The sequence below is a fragment of the Diplotaxodon limnothrissa genome, linkage group LG11 (genome assembly GCF_057381915.1).
Source record: "Diplotaxodon limnothrissa isolate DT_005_m linkage group LG11, D_limnothrissa_male_GT1.1, whole genome shotgun sequence".
NCBI lineage: Eukaryota > Metazoa > Chordata > Actinopteri > Cichliformes > Cichlidae > Diplotaxodon > Diplotaxodon limnothrissa.
In genome coordinates this window covers 10,651,466-10,670,110 of record NC_140606.1, presented here as the reverse complement: position 1 = coordinate 10,670,110, position 18,645 = coordinate 10,651,466, and the positions used below count along the sequence as shown (strand labels likewise).

The 18,645-nt window shown below is 43.6% G+C and overlaps 1 protein-coding gene across 4 annotated transcripts in view; it reads left to right on the top strand.

Moving 5' to 3' along the window:
• The window catches only part of rims2a (regulating synaptic membrane exocytosis 2a), a 163,296-nt gene that overhangs the window by 74,750 nt on the left and 69,901 nt on the right, over nucleotides 1–18,645 (top strand). For 2 of the 4 annotated variants that reach the window (XM_085366164.1, XM_085366167.1), the window contains 3 exons: nucleotides 8,369–9,315; nucleotides 16,458–16,669; nucleotides 17,945–18,064. In XM_085366164.1, the coding sequence (XP_085222290.1) occupies nucleotides 8,369–9,315; nucleotides 16,458–16,669; nucleotides 17,945–18,064 (1,279 nt within the window). Of the gene's footprint in view, nucleotides 1–8,359; nucleotides 9,316–16,457; nucleotides 16,670–17,944; nucleotides 18,065–18,645 lie in introns of all 4 variants that reach the window. The other 2 variants (XM_085366165.1, XM_085366166.1) reach the window with 1 other exon arrangement.

Sequence of the window (18,645 nt, the reverse complement as noted above, 5' to 3'; positions counted from 1 at the left end):
GCTGCGCTGATAGATGTGGGGCTGCTCGACTTCTCTGTCTGCCTGCTACACACAAAACTTTCCACAGAGCAGGGAGATGAAATGAGGGGGAGGCTGCAGTCTGCTTCTGTGAATGAAACTGGGCTTTTAGGCTTTGTGCATGTGCCTGATTATTTACTAACCTTTATTAAAAACAGAAAAGCTGATAAATTATAAGTGTATAGCGAGTTGATCAGCGTAGAGGTTTATAAAATAACATTTGCAGGATTAATATTTAATAGTGTTATGCTCTTGTGTATGTTCCTCTGTTTGCCAGATTGCAATCACATGGTGTTGTAACCTTCAAAGACATGCATGTTTGGTAACTTTGGTGGATTTAAAAGTTGAGCCTGTTTTACCATGTTAGCCCAGTGAGAGACTGCCATAATGTCCAGACTGTACCCTGCCTTTCGCCAAATGCCAGATGAGATAGACTCCAGCCCTCCTTGTGAGTCTGGCTGGATAAGCAGTTAAGTTAATGGATGGATGGGTGTTAGCCAGATTACAATTGGATAGCATTCAGTCTTTACACTCAGACACTCAGGCAAACAGTTTACCAAGTTACCAACACAAATGCTCATGTATCAGATAAATATCTTGGAATCACTGCAGTCGCCTGATTTGACACAGGAAATGGCTGCGGTATGCATTTTACACCTTTTTAAAATTTGGTCAAATCACATTTAAACTCCAAGACACTTCCTCCCATCCTAGTTGCAAGACTTTAAGGGTGCATCAAAGAGCTTGAAACATGCAACGTTAGAAAGAGAGGATTTGTGAGTTTCACATGGTTGCTGTGACTCCAGACATGCAAAAGTATGGGGCGTGCCTGACTATCATATGGACAAAAGCCATGCATCCAGAGGGGGACACATTGAGCTCCTGTGAACATTGTAAGTTTTGTATGTAAAACCTATATATTTACCCATGTAGTATAAATTTCACCACAAGCTCCATAGCCTTTTGAAATTGGATGCTTCCTTTTGATAAACCCAGTGTTTATGGGGTGTATTTGTGAAAATAAATATTAAGAAATTCAGTCACAACAACAGTTGCCTCAAGCCACTTTCTATTGTAAAAAAAGGGCCCGACAACAATACAGGGAAAACCTCAGCAATCAGATGGCCCCTTTTAGCAAGCACTTGGCAACAGTGGGAGGGAAAAACTCCCTTTAAACGGGAAGAAACCTCCAGCAGAACCAGGGTCAGGGAGGGGCGGCCATCTGCTGCGACCAGTTGGGGCAAAGGGGAGAAAGACGGGACAAGAGGCACACTGTGGAAGAGAGCCAGAGATTAATAATAAGTAATGATTAAATGCAGAGGGGTGTATAAACACACAGAGAGTGAAAAGAGGTGAGTAAATCACTGCTACTTTATGGAGCACAGTTAACTATAATCTCCTCACTACTTACTCATTGTACTTACCAGACAGAAGATCAGACACCAAAACAAAACTGGCTCATCTATAAGAATCATCGCTTTTTACATATTATGGAAAGAAAATAGATTTGGTGGAAAAGCTTTTGGGGTTTCTAAGGCTTTATTTCCATGGCAGCTCATAATCCAGTTCTCAAGTACTTTCTCTCCTCTTAGTTACCCGTCCAGCTTTCATCATTTTACATCACTCACAGGCCATCTTGAAGCAATAGAAGCAGATGTACCTGAAGAGTGGTAGCATCAAGTGTGAGGTGTTATGGAGAGCTGGTGAGCTGGAGTGAAAATATAGAACAAAATCTCCTTGGTGTACTTGAAGACTGAAGTGGGAGCACCACTTAAGAGCACCACAGAGGATATTATTCCAACACAGACATGCACTATTTTGACTTCTTCGTCTTCTTGAAGTATGTGGAATTAAACTAATTTTCAACAAGGGAAATGTAAAGATGCTTACAGTGTATAGTTTTTACGAGTCCATTCAATGCATTCAGAGTCCTGCTCGAGCTCACTGTGTGATCACAGATGGTCTCAGGCCATCTACTTACTTCCCAGAGAGGCAGAAAGCAGATCCGCTGCACACTCTATTTAAAACCACTGCAGATTTATAAAACACTTCCACTATTCCTTTACCATGTCAGCAACCCATCTCCCGCCTGCCCTCCCTGACTCCCTGCTCCCGTCAGGCAGCTGTCACCGGAACTATAACAAAAACCATGTAGTAGCGTGTCTTTGGTCCAAACTCAGAGCCCACCGCACAGGAGGGCGGAGGTGAGGACGGAGGAAAACTGAATGGAGAAGACAGATGCAAAAAGTACTATGGCAGAAGAGTGACCTTAGCAACACCCAGATACAGTCAGTCTTAATACACCCAGCTGCACACATGCACAGAGTAGACTTATCGTCCAAATCTCCCTCTCTGCCCCCTCTCACGCTCGCTCTCTGTGTAGATTTGATTTGATGCCTGAAAATCCGCCCAGTGGATAAAAAAAGGAAAATGCATAAGCCATGTCATTTGTTCAGTTTGGTCATATAATTGCAGGCTGAATGAGATAAGGTGAGGCCTCCTCATTGTCCTTGGTCATAGACATTAGCTAGTAATCAGGCCCAGGAGTGTAAATCCTTTCCGAGACAGAGGACAGAGTGGCCGCTGGGTTGGACGGCATCGCCGTCGGCTCACTTTCAGCCGGCTCACTTTCAGCCACCCAGAAGCTTCTGCAGCAGGACTGTAAACGTGTGTCATCTGTGCTCATCCGGCAGTGTGGCAGGTTGCTTTAGATGCAGCAGACCGTAGGAATCAAAGCAGGTCATCCGGGTGGTACGCCCTCATTTGGGATATTGGGAAATTCAGCTGAACTGTCCGGTTTACTTCGGTGGTTTCAGCTGGTTTAATTGTACGACAGGATCGGACATGCTGCTGCGTCTCAGATTCACGGCTACCAACTGAGTCAGTCCTGGAAGGCAGAGTGATGCTGCATCTTTAAATGGATCATTAGAGGTGTTTTTCCTCTTCTTGCCTCCTCTCCTCTGATTGCTCTCACTCGAAACGCACATGCACACTCAGCTTATTTTCATTTTTCCCCCTGCTTTTTTCCCTCTTTTTTTTCTACTCAGTCGAGACAGTTCCAGGTTGTTTTGCTGTCATTAGCGGGCCAGATTTGTTCTAAGAGAGGAGGGCTTCTGCAGCGCAGCGCCGCTCATGTGTTCTCATTTGACTGCTCTCCATTATACGTGAAGTAGAGGTGGCACCATTCCCGCGGGGGCAGCGTTGCATTTTCACCTTGATTGCTTTTGGCTTTCTTATTTAACATGTTTCTTCAGCAGAAGCAGGAGCAAACGGAAGCTGTGTCACACCGAAAAGCACTGCTCCATGACTGAATCATCTGCTGTGGGTAGATAGAAAACCACAAGTTTTTGTATTAGAGGAGAGTGAATCTGGGAAACAACAAGGCTCCGGTAGTAGGGTGGATCGGACTGGGTGCGCGCTGGGATTGTGTGCAGAATGTGTTTGCGTGGAGCTGCCAGGCAGAGATTTGAACTGAGCTACATCCCAGGATTCAACAGTGACTTTCAGTAAGGCTGGCTATATCTCTGGATTTAGACTGTTATGAGCAGTTTGGATAAAGCATGTGTGAAAATGTTTTTTGTTTTGTTTTTTCAAACGGTTTAGCTTTAAAGGTTATTTAGCAGTGAAGGCATTTTTCCATGGAACTGTATGAACATTTAAATTTCCCCTATGTTATTACAGCAGATGTAATCCAGTCCTTTTACTTTTTCTTTTCTTTTTCTTTTTCTTTTTTTTTTTACAGTAGAACAGTGGACTTGTGGCTGACTTTTTTCTTGGGTGAGGGTACTTGTCATAGTAGCAACTCCATCATTGCAGTTTCTTTTGCACATTAGTGCCTGTGTGTCAGTGCGTACATGTGTCTGGGTGCCTATGCATGCAGCTGAATCCTGCGACATCTGTGAAGGGTTCATCACTCACTGAAAGCTTCCTTATTGACTCTGTGTTATTGATTTTTGTGCCAGTGGCATTTCTTCGGTTTTAAAAGGGAAGTAAATTCTCAGCACAATTATATCCAGGGAAGAAAATCCTTGCTCAGTGGAAATACTGTGGAAATAACCTCAATAATACATTTTTTTATTTTCTTTGCTGATAAAAAAACAACAACAAAACACTTATTAAAGTAGCTATGAGAGGACATGATCTCTTATTATTTAAGTCGACAATAGTGTATAATTTGGACAGCATACTGGCTGTGTGTGTGTGTGTGTGTGTGTGTGTGTGTGTGTGTGTGTGTGTGTGTGCTTAGCCTCTTAATGTGATGATGATGTTGTAGATTTATCATAAATTCACATCAAATGTTTATGATTTATATCCATCATACAGAGTATAGGGGTGTAGGGAAAATTACACACACACACACACACACACACACACACACACAGGGAGTGACACAGTTAGACGATTTAGTCCATTTACAGCCTGGGAACTGAGCTCTGTCTGTGGATGCTTTTGACTGGATCTGCAGAGAGAGAATAGGGCAGTGTCCTCTCATTACGCCCTGCAGTGAATCAGGGAATTTCACCAGTTGTTTTTTGTGTGTTGCTTTGTAGAAAATAACATCACATAAAGGTTTTTATCATGACGAGCATGTCAGGTCACTTTTAATCTTTTTGTGGGTCGCACTTTTTAATCTTTCGGTGCCATAGTGTAATCCCATGATTTTTTGGGGGGGGATTTTTTTTTGAGCCCTGGATTTGATACATTATGCTGCTTTTGATAAGGACAGTGTACTTGAAAAAGATGATTAACTGGAATTACCTCTAGAGCACTGCAGGCGTACAAGGCTGTCCTGGCAGCAGTAATAACGCGACATCAAAGGGATGTCAGAAACCTTCTATATTTTAGTTGAAAAGCTCCGGCACCACCTTGCATGAATCGAATCTTATTGCCATCTCCGTCCTTGTCTGTAGCTCCACGATAGAGCAGAGGATTTCTATAGTTAGCTCAGCATAGGACAACAGCAGTAACAAAGGCTGCTGTTATTCCCACAGCAGGAGCGTATAGAAGCCCTGGCCTCTATTCCCATAACATAGCACGCACAAAGTGCACGTGCCTCCCTGTTGTTGGCCCGTTAGGTCGATTCACTGCTCATCAATCTGCTCTGGCATCACGCAAACGCGGATGAATCTTGCGCTATAAGGGGACGTGATAGGAGGCCTTTACGTTGCCGTGCGTGACTCAATCATTGCCGCAGCCAGACTTCTGTGCAACTTGGCAAGCATCATAATCCCACGGTGTCACATCCTGCCTCTTCATGCTCGAGCCTGACAAACATGATGCTTTAATGCGGCGCGCATACCAGATGCAATGTCCGACTGCAGGACACGGTTACTGTAATTTGGCATCTGCGTACTTTTGCTCCACCTAATTCCACATTCCTTGTCGATACCTCTTCTCCCATTTTGCCCCTCCTTTCTTCATCTCTGTCTGAGTCACTGAGGATGGAATACAAATCCAAGATCAGCAGAGTGTGTCATGCCAGCACTCAGGTGTATGCAGAGAGAGGCTGTCGAAGCAGCAGAGAATATTGCACAGTGCAAAACATAGCCCTGCGTCACCACTCTGTTGTGTATATATTGAAGGTTGCTTAAGCACAAACAGCAGCAGCAGCAGAGTCATGATGCGGACGCTGATAGAGTGCAACGGGCTTACTGGCTTGCTTGCGAGCACAGACATTTCTGTGTTTGGAAAGGAGGGACATACAAGGCTAAACGGGAGCAGAGGATTGTGATGCTTGTGTCAAGTTGTGTTAGACCTCGTCAAAGAGCTGTTTGTTAATGTATGTTGTGCGAACTGTGTGCAGCTGCTATGAGTATGTGTGTGTGTTTTCTGGGTGTAGCGTTTTAAGACAGTCTCGGAGAGGACATTGGCCTGAAGCCCCAAAGAAATCCTGAGAGCATTCCTTAAGCAGTCGACTCAAAAAACACACACGCGGTCACAAACACACACCTCAGTGATTACAGAGTGGCTATAAAGAGAGATTTCTCACAAACACACACTCCCCCGCCTTCCTCAGCTCCATGTCACGCCGCCTTTCCCCCCTAATTTCTGCTGCTGCTTCACTTTGAATTTGTGAATGAAGTGCAGCTCGGTTAGTGTCCAGAAAACAGCTCATGAATAATGTACCAACCCTCGTGTGTTTTTCCTCCATCTTTGAATCATGATACTGGTGATAGAAGGTATTTGTTTTGATGTGAAACAGAAAGAAGTCACTCCTGTGAGCTGGCAGCATCACAGAGACTCGAGCGGCCAGTTTTTCTTCCTCTAGGTCGTTCTTATTTGGCGAAGGTATGTGATCAGTGCCTGCTTTGCAACAGTGGCCCTGAGAGGTTTTTTTTTTTTTTCTAATTTCTGTTGTGTTTTATTGTTTTTCTCAAGTTGAGTGTGTTTGACCTCTGTACATGTACGTGTCTGACCACCGTACATGCTTGTCTGTTTGGCTGTTAGTCAGCAAGATAATGCAAACACTGCTATTTCAAGATTCTCGGTGGAGAGGAGAGGCAAAGGAAGTACCAATTAAGTTTTAGTGTGGCTCCAGATCATTTTCTTACCAACCTACCAGCTCTCAGAGTAAAAAAGTCTGTGTTTGTTAAGTTTTTAAGTGTTTGTGATTTTTTTAAAAATGCAGACAGTTATTAAAGATGGCATTAACATCTTTTGTGTCTCAGAAACGGAGAACATCTCAGTCTCAGCAGCTTTCACCAGCTATAATGCTTCCTTTACGTCTAGTGTAAAGACCAAAAATCACAGGCAGATTGCAAACTTGCCACGTACACACACCCACACACAACCCTGAAATGGATGCATGGAGTATTTATTCTTTTTGCTGCAAAAACAACACTGACATCCTCACCTTATAATGTCGTTATGAACAGCTAACTGTTGCCTAAGCATCATTAATGGCATAACATTAGCATTCATGGGCAGTCATGTTTGTATGCTGCATGTAAATATGTTAAAATGCTCTTTTTGACCTGTTCTTGTTATTTTGTCCCTTTTGCAATTAAGTAAAATTTGCTTTTTATGTGCCAGCGTTGCTGGGAAGCACATTTTGTGCTGCACTATTGCTCAGCTTCTGCCCCTCTCTAAGAGCCCATATTTAACTGTACAGCAGTTCATGAACTGTACGCAACGCTCGTTCATCATGCTGTCTCTCCCCAGAGCTAGCACTTGACTTTAGTGAGATTATTCAGTGTACAACATAGAAATTCAAACACGGGGACCACAAAAAGCATCTTTGCCCACACGTCCCTCACCGCAATGCTTATATCTTTTGTACTGCACATCCATTTTAGCTTTGACTAACCTGAACAGTCTGTGATCCAATAGGGAAGGGCCAGCCTTCCTTCAGTGAATCAGCCAATCACATGTGAGGAGTCCTTACCTTGGCTGGTGAGCAAAGCTGGCAGCGGTGATTTATGAGTCCTTTTGAAATTTATGGAAAGTTGTCACGTACAAAATTAAGGGGATGCTTCACAGAGCTTTTTCCTCACCAAAATGTCATTATTACTTTGGAGGAAAAGTGGGAGAAATGTAGGAGAAAAGTGGCTTATGAATAATTGATTCTGAACAAAAGAATAAATGCATTAATGCACAGTTAGCCCCCTCCATCCTTTTCATCCACTTCCTGGATGGTTTCCTTCCAACCAGACAACAATAAAACGATTGACGCCTAATTTTTAGAAATATGAAGCTGCTGATCGTAATCAGGGCGTACTTTCTAACATTTCAACATTTCCAGCTTTTAATTGTGTTCTTTTTTTATCAATACCAGAACACAGAGATATTTTTATTGTCTGCCTACAACCCCTTCATGTGCATTGTAATGTGCACAAAAACACAGCCGGTGGATCACTGAATCATTTACCAGTGCACTACTCTCAGCACACATTTAGCACATGTGTTGAGAACACATATTGTAAAATGACTTGAATTGTATATTTTGTGTCCTCTTGCTTCTTGGACTGAGAGGAAGAACTGGTGCTACATCCTGCTGTTTAGTTTAGTCTTCTCTGTGTGTGTGTGTGTGTGTGCGTGTGTGTGCGTGTGTGTGTGTGTGCGTGTGTGTGTGTGTGTGCGTGTGTGTGCGTGTGTGTGTGTGTGTGCGTGTGTGTGTGCGTGTGCGTGCGTGCGTGTGTGTGTGTGTGCGTGCGTGCGTGCGTGTGTGTGTGTGTGTGTGTGTGTGTGTGTTATCATTACCTTTTCACAAGGACTGGGACCTGTGCAGTGCAGCTACAGGATGCAAACACCTTTCAGCCCAAAAAGACATCGTATAATTATAACGAGAGAAAATCTTGTCTACAGTTGACCGGCTAATAATTTCTTTTGTTCCTCTCCTTCTGATCTGCAGGAAACGAAGCCCGTCTGCATCCAGGGATCCAAACCAAAAATACGACCAAAGGGAGGGGGGCGACCACTCACAGTATGCCCCGACGGACGGCGGCATGCCTAGATCACCGTCTGACTATGGGGAGGGGGACCCTCGGCGGGCTCCGCGGGGCCCACACATGTACTCAGATATGGATGCAGCGCGAATGGGCTATCGGGACCGTCGAGGTCCCGGTCGCTGGCACTCACAGGAATACCCACTCGACCAGGAGCTAGATGGACCGCCCAGTGAGTATGACCTCCAGCGGCAGCGCCAGGAAGAGTTCCAGGCACGCTATCGCAGCGATCCCAACCTGGCACGCTACCCTGTTAAGCCGCAGCCCTACGAGGAGCAGATGAGGATGCACGCTGAAGTGGGCCGGCTAAGGCACGAACGTCGCCACAGCGACGTCTCCCTGGCCTACACGGAGCAAGATGAGCCCAGCCCCATCCGGCTGTCGCGTCAGCTTCTCACTGAGCGCCGGCCGCCTATGGTGGGACAGCGCTCCTACTCCGTTGACCGGTCCTCACCAGGGCCAATGGGTCCTGGCCTCGGAGGCCACAGAGGAAACCACAGCCCCCCAACGCCACACCGTAGTCCCGTTCTGGGTGACCGGTCGGGGGACCTGCGAAGAGGAGACCTGGGGGTAGGTGGGGATATGATGAGGAGGCCGCAGCACCACTTGGACCCCAGTTCAGCTGTCCGCAAGACCAAGAGGGAGAAAATGGAGAGCATGTTGAGGAACGACTCTCTTAGCTCAGACCAGTCGGAGTCGGTGCGCCCGCCACCCCCCAAACCCCACAAAACCAAAAAGGGAGGGAAGATGAGGCAGGTGTCACTGAGCAGCTCGGAGGAGGAGCTGGCCACCACGCCGGAGTACACCAGCTGTGAGGATGTGGAGATAGAGAGTGAGTCAGTTAGTGAAAAAGGTAGGAGCCAGCACACCACGAGCCTCACTGTCTGCTCTCTCTCTGTTTCTTGTTCTCTGTATCAAAAGGTTTTTACAGCATACAAATACACACATATTAGTGCTGTTATTGTGAAGTCTTAAAGCCGTTCTGCTTTACTGTTATTGAGCAGTCACTGAACTGTAATTCAATCATTGCTGCTGTCTTCAAGTGATGTTGATTATGCAGATGTATATATTGTATAACTTTCAGATTCCCCAGTCTGCAGTGTGTACATGTGCTCTGTGTGTGTGTGTCTGTTTATAAATGTATTTTTTTATCTTTAAGGCTCATCATTTTCACTCTGAAAAATCTTTAAAGATGTTTCTGTTTATACAGATTTTTCAATAAAGATAACATTCTCATAAAACATTAAACAATCTAAATGCAGAAAATTTCTTCTTAAAATGCTCCATAACCAGAAATAAGTGCTCTTAGGTTTTGTATTATTTTTTTTTGGGGGGGGGGGGGGGGGGGGGGGTTGAACATCTTAAAAGTGGCTGTCTTTACTGCCATTTCATTCATCTTCAAACAAGAAAACAACCCAGCCATTGCACACGTGCAATAAAAGCCTATAAAAACTGAAAATGATGAGCCCTATTTCTGTGCGGAGAACTGCGGTGTTTTCTGTTTGTCGTTAATGAATCTCCTCTAACAGCTCTTGGTGCCTTCGAGGAGGAGGCCTGTGGGCTCACAGGCCAGCCAGACATGCTTCAGTGTGGATGGGTGGTTTATGTGTGCGTGCGGCTGTGAGTTGGAAACTGACGTAGCACCGCTGATCTTAAGGCTCTCTGCTTTCGCTGCTGTTACGGCACTATTTGCCAGGTCCTGCCACAGCTGTTTGACAGTGTTCTTTAATGGACAGTGTTACATAATGGACAGGCAGGAGGAGAAAGCGAGATGTTTTGGGAGTTGTGGCTGTAAACCAAAACAAAGGGAGCTGACTTTAGAATATAGAAATGTGTTCCTGCAGCAAATTGTATCTGCGCTGTTAGCATTGACAATACCTTGCTGGTATTGCGAAGGAGTTCAGTTTAGCAAAAAAAGAAAAGAAAAATAGCTCTGCTGGTTTTTATTTATTTACTTATTTCTTAAATCAAGGACTGCTTAAACTTTAAAATAATAATGTGGATCCCTTACTGAAGTGGTTTTCTTACCGTCTGCTGTGACTGATATGTTTGCATCTCACATTTCTTCAAGTATATATATATATTAAAAAAACAACATCCCACCAAGCAAGCACACACTGACTGAGAGAAATGCCACTTTGCATAGAATCAACATCAGAGGCAGTCGTCAGCTTCTCCCTGCTCCTCCTGGTTGACAGTTGTTGTAATTGCGAATTGATTTTTTTCTTTTTTCTTTTTTCTTTAACTTTTCCTGGGATGTAAAACCAGGAAAGAGGGAGGAGGAGGAGTGTTAGGGGTTAGACTATAGAAAGGACAAAAGTACAGTGGCACAGCTCGCCTTTGTCGCTGAATGGTAGATGAAATGTTTAATGCAGAGGAGAGCAGTGGAATTTGGTTGGCCTGCTCTGTTATGTAACTGTTCTCCACTCTAAGGCGAGCAGCTGAGCACCCGGCGCTACATTATTGATGTGGGAGTTTCCAGATTTACAGGTAGCCGTGGAGCAAAAATAGGGAGAAGGCAGGTTGTTTAGAGGGTCAGAGTTTCTGTTGTTTCTGTGTGCGTCTGTCTGCCTGCCTCCTCCGCGGGTCACGCTGCGTAGGAGAAAAAAACATAGGGAAGAGTTGAACTGTTGACCTGGATAAGTATAGCTTCCTATGCTAGGTACAGAACATACTCAGACAGCTGATTATGTGGAGCTTTATTTAGTTTTAATTGGCAGTTTCATTAATTATTTTCATCTATGACATAACTAAGGCTGCCGTGATTCGGTGCATGCAGGGAGTCTGATAAATGGGTCAGCAAATTGTACTGAACCATTTATTTTAAAACAGTGTGTACATGTTTGCGTAGTAAGTTTAATTATGCAATAATTAGAAAGTGCATTCAAAGCTAACGCCACCCCCGATGTGCACATGTGACCCTCAAATATTTTTCAGCTGGGTCAGATCAAGCAGGTGTTTTTAATGCTCCTAAAAAAGGAGCGAGAGAAGAAATATTCCTTCTTGCTTTGTTTAAAAAAAAAAAAAGAAGCATAAAGAAGGACTTTGATTATTTACCACAGTGAAAAAAGTGAAAAGTGAAAAAAAAAATAGCATCAGAAATCTGCCAACAATACGAAGAGCAGTGGTTTCGATTGCACGTGAGACAAACGAGGGCGGAAAGCAACTTTTTTTGCCATATGTTCCCGTCAGCATCTTGGGGGTTTGTGCATTCAGCTTGACTGGACAACGAGATGGGTGTGTAACAGCAGGCTAAGTAGCGAGCATCCCACACTCTCCAGTTTCTGGTACCTAGAAGGGGGAGAGGAGGAATCTGTAAAGAAGGAGGATGAGGGGGGCTGGGGGTTGAAGGGGACGAGTTAGACTGGAAGAGAAAGGGTGTGCCAGCTGTAATGGGCCTGGCTTGTGTCTGTGAACGTAGGAGACTGATTTATTGCGATGGTCCTCTCCCTGTGTTTTCCTCTTTATTGATTCCCCTGACATGCAGTCTCATAATAGTGCCCAGCACACAGAAAAGGAGAGGATGGCTGGCTAACTGCAGCAGACAGGTGGACATTGTGTAGTGACAACCTAAGTTACATCCTCATTAATGGCTTTTGGGATCAGGTTTTGCAGCTCGGTAACCCTACTGGGTTTGTAGTGTTTGGCCTCATGCTAGATCTGAGAAAGATTGTCTTATTAATCCATCCTTTCTCTACCTGAAAGGCATTGTTTTTGGGCATATTAAAGAGGGTTAGTTTAGGGTTAGTTTATTAGAATAGATACTGATTAATATTTTGAGCTTACCAGTAGCTTAACATGATACTGTTTCACCTTTGTAGCATGGTGGCTATGTTTAAACATAGACATTGTTTCGACCTGCCTCTTTTCTGCTCTCACCTCTTGAATTGTAGTAAAAACAGCATCAATAATTAATGATCCAATTAATAGTTTACGCTGGTTTTTATTGAGCCGTCAAAGTGATGGAGAGCCTGCTGGTGGTGAACTCCGCCACTGCCTGCGCGCTGCCTTCGACCTGAATCAGCACTTTGCGGGGCCTCGGAGTCGGAGCGAAACGGCAGGGCCGGGCGCAGACTGCTGATACTCACAATTTATGGCCGTGATGAGTTTCCTGCTTGCTGAAAAATCAGACAGTGCCTTAAAGGGGGAATGGTGCCCATTTGTGGCATGCCGCTGTTAATAAAGCTTCAGGGAAAGTAAGGAGAGAAGGCTGGGTGTGTCTCGGTGCTCACTCAAATTCTTTTTCTAAAACATTAAGAGTGGGCTGGGGAGGGGCCTGAAGATGGAGGCGTGCCACAGGAAGAAGAACACACATAGGTGGAGGTTGAACTGTAAATGATGGAAGCTTGAGATGAGCCACATAGTGTCTATATTCATTCAGTCTATAGCTCCACATCAAACACACTACACTCTCATTGGAGAGCAAAGTGTGCTCTGGTGTTACGCTGCTGACAGAAGAGCAGCTGAAAGGCAAAGGAGGTAATTACTATTGTCAGCTGTTGGCGAGAGGGCCACGGAGGCCAAAGCCTATCTGGGGACATCCATAATAGTTTATCACAGCACATTACTACATACACTAAGTAGTTCCAGTGCTTCTTTAGAATGATGGATGGATAGTAATACAAAGGGTGTTGTTTGGCCTAAACTGACCTTGCAGCTTGGTCACAACAAAATTGCAAGTTGGAAAATGTTATTGAAGATCTTTTTCTTTTTACTATATTAAAGGGGGAATATTATGATCTTATTTCTTCTCATCATTTCTTCTTGGACTCTTCCAGTGTAGCTTTGTATGATTCACAGTCCAAACTAATCCTTATTTGTCATATACTGGACTAGATTGTGCTCTTTCTGAAACAAATCATTTAAGTTCCTTCACCTTTAAGTGAATTTTCTTCTGATTCACAAAAAGAATAATAAATAAAAAGTCTTCTCCCACTGATATCATATAGAACCAAGAGTACAAAAAAAAAAAAAAATCAGTGTTTACAGCAGTTTGACACTTGAGATTTTGGCTAATATTGATTACTTATACATACTGACACTACACTGACTTTGTTATTTGAAACTTGATTTGCAACCAAGATAAAATATGGATAAGACAGGACATAAGATACATTGTGTTTTAATATTGAAAAATATTGAAAAAGAAAGCTAGGAAGTTAAAAATTAATTTGAAGCCAGAAACAGACCTTCTGTTTAAGAGCCACAGTTCTGCAGGCATGTCTCTTTACGAGAAGCAGATTTTCTTTTAAAGGTTAGAGCCTGAGAGATTTATCAGTGAGCCAGTATTATCGGCCGATAGTAGTTATTTGCTAAGTGGCATTGGCGTTTATGCCAATAAATGAAAATTTAAAAAGTAAAAAAAAAAGGGAGAAACACCTTCAGTGATGTTATAAGTACCAGAGCGCACTCTGCAACTTTCCAGTTGGCCACCTATGTTTGGAAACACAACAGCCAGCTGATCCGAGCAGAGTCAGGCAGAGCCTGTATGAGTGCATAAACAACTGGAGATAGCAAATGTTATGGAAGGCTGTTTATCCTTTGTGTGTCTTAATGGGAAAACCTTTTTTATTTCCGATCCATCGGAATATTAAATTTCAAAATCTCCAAATAATTCTGTACATATCTGTTAAGAAAGTACTGAACCCCATATTACCCCAGTGCAATGAGGGATTATTTAAGACATTTCTGGCTATGTGTATTCACAGTGACCCTGCAAACAACGTCTTCCATGCAGGTTCTTTTTTGTCCTGTGCTGAAAATTCTTTCTCTTTACCCCTGTCCAGTCCAGCCTCCCACCACCTCCTCAGCCTCCACATCTAGCAGCATATGCAGTCTATTTTTATGCCTTTCCATCAGCGTTCCCTGATTTCCCTGAGATTGAATCCTGAGCCAGATAATACTTGAAGGAAGCCTGTCCTCTATAGATCCATTAGGTTCTACAGCTCTGTGCAGGGGAAGTGAAGTGTGGCGAATGTGATGTATGTGGCCCATGGGTAAACAAGTCGAGTGTTTTCAGATGACCTCACTTGTGACTGCAGCCCTGAGGTCCGCTATTGACTTTGTACATCTGTGCAAACACACAAGTCTACAACAGCATGTTTGCTGCCAAGAACACGTTGTGTGTCTGTATTATTTAAATGGCCCATTCTTCGGTAAATGTTTTAATAAGAGCAACTTTATTTCCCCTTTGTAAAATGAATTGGCATCATAGCTGAATATCATTTAAATGAATTATGCATTGTAATGGGATGCTAAAATGATCTTACTGACTGAAGTCCTGGACAGAGAAGAGCAGGATTTGACTCTTAACTTGTGCCTGTCTTCACCTCCACACTGCTCTCCCCTGAGAATCTCAGCACTACCTTTGGATTCAATATTTTTTGCTCTTTTTAATTAGCTTTAAATGTTAAGCTTCTTAATCAAATTGAAAGTGCTCATCTCACTGCTCTGTACATCCACACTGGAGAACAGGACAAACCCTGCAGAATCACAAAGTTGCTTCTGGAGATAGATGGATAGTTTTGATCGGTTCACATTTGTCTTATTAGAAGTCTTCCCTTTATAACTGATTATTGTCCTGAAGGCACGACAAGAGTAGAGAAATGCCCCAGAATCCTTCATCCTGCGATCGTAGCCACTTGCCTGGCTTTCTCAAGGCCATGTATCCGTCGATGCTACGGCAGAAGTTGTAATCAGAGCCTCATCTTTAAAAGCTCTCCCCGGTGCACTTTAGATCGAGGTCAGTTAAGGTTGTGTGGCATTGCAATCTGAATCCCCAGTTAAACACATTAGAGGTCTGCCCTGCTCCCTACTATAGATGCAGCTTCTTTAGAATAAGATAGCAGTGTGCTGACTTTGTTTCAACAAAACAGAATCTGGCCCGAATGTTTCTGAAGATTGCGGTCTGAAAAAAATCAGAGGAATGTAACGTGGAACGTGTTTTGATTGAAAGCAAAGTTTGCCTTAACTATATCTGAAGAAATGAAGAAAGGTCTATTTCTTCACCTGCTCAGGAGGGGCAGCTAATCTGAGGAAGGCTGACTAAAAGGGAGGAGGATGGGAACTAAAAATTCTTGTGTGATATGTTTCATGAACTGAGGGGACAAAGCCGGATTATTTTGAACTGTGAATCATGCAGAACTACCTATTAGCCAAAGTATTGTAAAGAAAACAAAACTTCGCTCTGTGGCCTATATGTTATCTTAATGAGGCTCTTTTCTCTTTATAATCATACTAAACATATTTATTTATTTCAAATGGGCCGTTTATCCTTGCCCCGCCCACTCCTTGTCTATTTGTCTGTTTATCAGAGGTTCCTAATGTGCTGTTGGAACACATGTAATACCTTTAAAGGATTTGAAGCTTCAGATTGTGCTTTTGACTTCAGCCATGGCTTGCGTCTTGTTTAGTTTTCTTAACTGTGCAGTGCTAAACTCAATCCATCTGCGTCTTTTCCTTCTCTGCAGGGATTTTAGGAGCGGTTATCTCTCTTGCTGAATTATGGGAGCATGTGAGCACTCGTGTGTTTGCGTGTGTGTGTGTGTGTGTTGGAATGTGAATGACTGGATGTCTTATTTCGAGTTCTCTGTGTGGGTGTGTGCGCGCGTTAATGTCTGTACTTTGTGGCGTCCTCACTTGTCCCTCTCGATGTCCTCTCTCGTGTGTATATGCCCTCCCTCCCACCTTACAGGAGATTTGGATGGCCATTGGTGGGACCATGCGTCATGGCATAGCAGTGAGGCTTCCCCACTGTCTTTGGTGAGACATGTGGAGCCCTGCGTTGACCCTCCCTCCCTACCACCCGCCCCCTTAAGCCCACCTCTCTCTCTCACTCTCTCTCTCCTTCCCTCTCTTTCTGTCTCTCTCTCTTCTCTCCCCCGTCCCCTGTCCTCCCGGAGTCTTTTTGTCATTTCATGTTTCCTTTGTTTTATTTACACCTTTGCATGTTGTTTTTTCTGTTTTTTCTTTCTGTTTTTTATCCCACACCTGTAGGGGACAGTCAAAGGGGAAAAAGAAAAACTATTGAGCAGGCATTTATGTCCGAGGCGACACACACCTTATCTGAGAGGCAAAAGAAAATGGTGCGCTTTGGGGGACACTCATTTGAAGAGGACTTGGCATGGTGTGAACCGCAGGTTAAAGACTCGGGAGTTGATACGTGCAGTAGCACTACGCTAAACGAGGAGCATAGCCATAGTGAGAAGGTACTGAGACAATCTAGCCTGCTTTTTTTTTCTTTTTTTTTTGTTATGATTATTATTTATGACCTTACCCATCCAGTCTTTGTTTGCTCTCTGTCACCAAGTGTAAATAGGTGAGATGTCTGTTTTATGGATTTTATTTAACGTTGTATAAATTGATTTCTCTTGCGATTTTTAAAAAAATTGATTTATTGTTTTTGGTTCGGTTACTTTTGGCTCCACCTCGGTGTTGCCTTAAAAATAAAAGTCATTTGGGGACACCCTCTTTGCTTGCTACTTGTACTTGCTGTATTGCTCCCCAAATAGAAACTACACCTCTTTACAGTAGCTGTAAAAGACTTGGGCATTGACACACAACCTCTCTGTTTGTCATGGCACTCAGGAATGTGGGTCTCTCCTAGTTGCATGCTCGTTTTTTTTCCTCCGTATGTTGTGTTCTTGCTCTGCAGCGGTCCTGTTTAGTGTAGTAGGAACACCCTTACTCGGGCCTGTCCCCTCTCACTCTGCTGCCCTACCCCACAGCACCCAGTCCAGACAGATCCTGTCCCCTCTGCCCAATTTTCCACTCACTTCTATAGAAAAAAAAGACACAAACACACACACAAACAGGGAAGATTGGATTAGTTTTGCACCAAAAAAACATTTGTTTTTCTTTTTTCCCTTCCACTGCTGCATCTGTGATATCACCCTGTGTCTCATAGCTTTATTCTGTGCTGTCTGTTTTTCATCCTTTTTGATCTCTAATGTGGCACCCTAGGATCTACTTCATCTGTATCACGTCTACCCCCCTCCCTCTTTTTTTTTTCACTATCTGCTTTTCCCCTCACTACTCCACTTGATGGTGGCCGTGTGTTTGTGTGTAGCAAAGCACCAGAGTCACACTCTGGTCTTCCTGCTCCCGTTTGAAGAGCTGGTTTTAGGAGGAGTGTTGAGGCTGCTTGCTTTACTCTGCATGGGGCGCTGCATGAAGCTTAACTCCACCCTCACACCAGCAGGTTCACACAAACTCTGTGAGACAGTAAATGAGCTGTGTGTTACTTGGAGAAATTTCAGATTTTCCTTTGAACGCTTTTGGCCTAACAGATAAAACTGCATCACCTGGAGTTTAAATTACTGAGCTATCCAAGTTTGTGTGAACATTCTTCCCCCAAGTGAACAAATAAAGTGCTCCCTTCACGCCCTCCTTTCACTGTTTTGTTGTCTGCTTTGGTCTGAAGTGATCGAACTAAAATGGATGACTTGTTAAACAAAAGGTGTGTTGTTGCTCTGACCTTGTAGCACCCAGTGACGTGGCAGCCGTCCAAAGATGGGGATCGCCTAATAGGGCGCATTTTGCTCAACAAGCGCATGAAAGATGGAAGTGTGCCTCGAGACTCAGGTGCTCTGCTCGGTCTGAAGGTGAGCTTGCAGCCTGTGTGGGCGTCATTTGCACTGCACACACTCATGTTGAACTGCCATTAGAATATCCTGTTAAAATATGCATATTTAGCACAGTGACTTTAACATTTTACCCAGTAGGGTTCAGTCAAAAGGATCAGTGTTAGATGTGGCATTTAGGTGGAAGGTTAAAAATTTTGTGCCTTTTTTTTAAGGTTTCTTCACAGCTTTCTGTTGTTACATCATACAGTAGTACGAGTCACTATTAATAGCCATTATATTCCTGATGAATATTAATAAGTGTTGTTTGATACTGGGCTCTCTAATCTTCTGAACTCATTCATACTGAGCTACTTCAGTGAACAGAATTCAGCTGCTCGGAGGAAACAAGTCGGAGCAGAACCTCCCAGTATTGTCCCTGCAGTTATTCCCTGTTTGTGCATTATACAGTACCATCACGTTCTAATGTAAATTTACATTCTTTGCTCTCTGTGTGTCTTTTTCTCATAGTTTTAGTGCTGCCTGCTTCTTATTGATCAAATTCTTTATTGATTGCTAAGTCAGTTTCCCTTTCAGTGTCTCCATCTATTCAAAAAGCATAT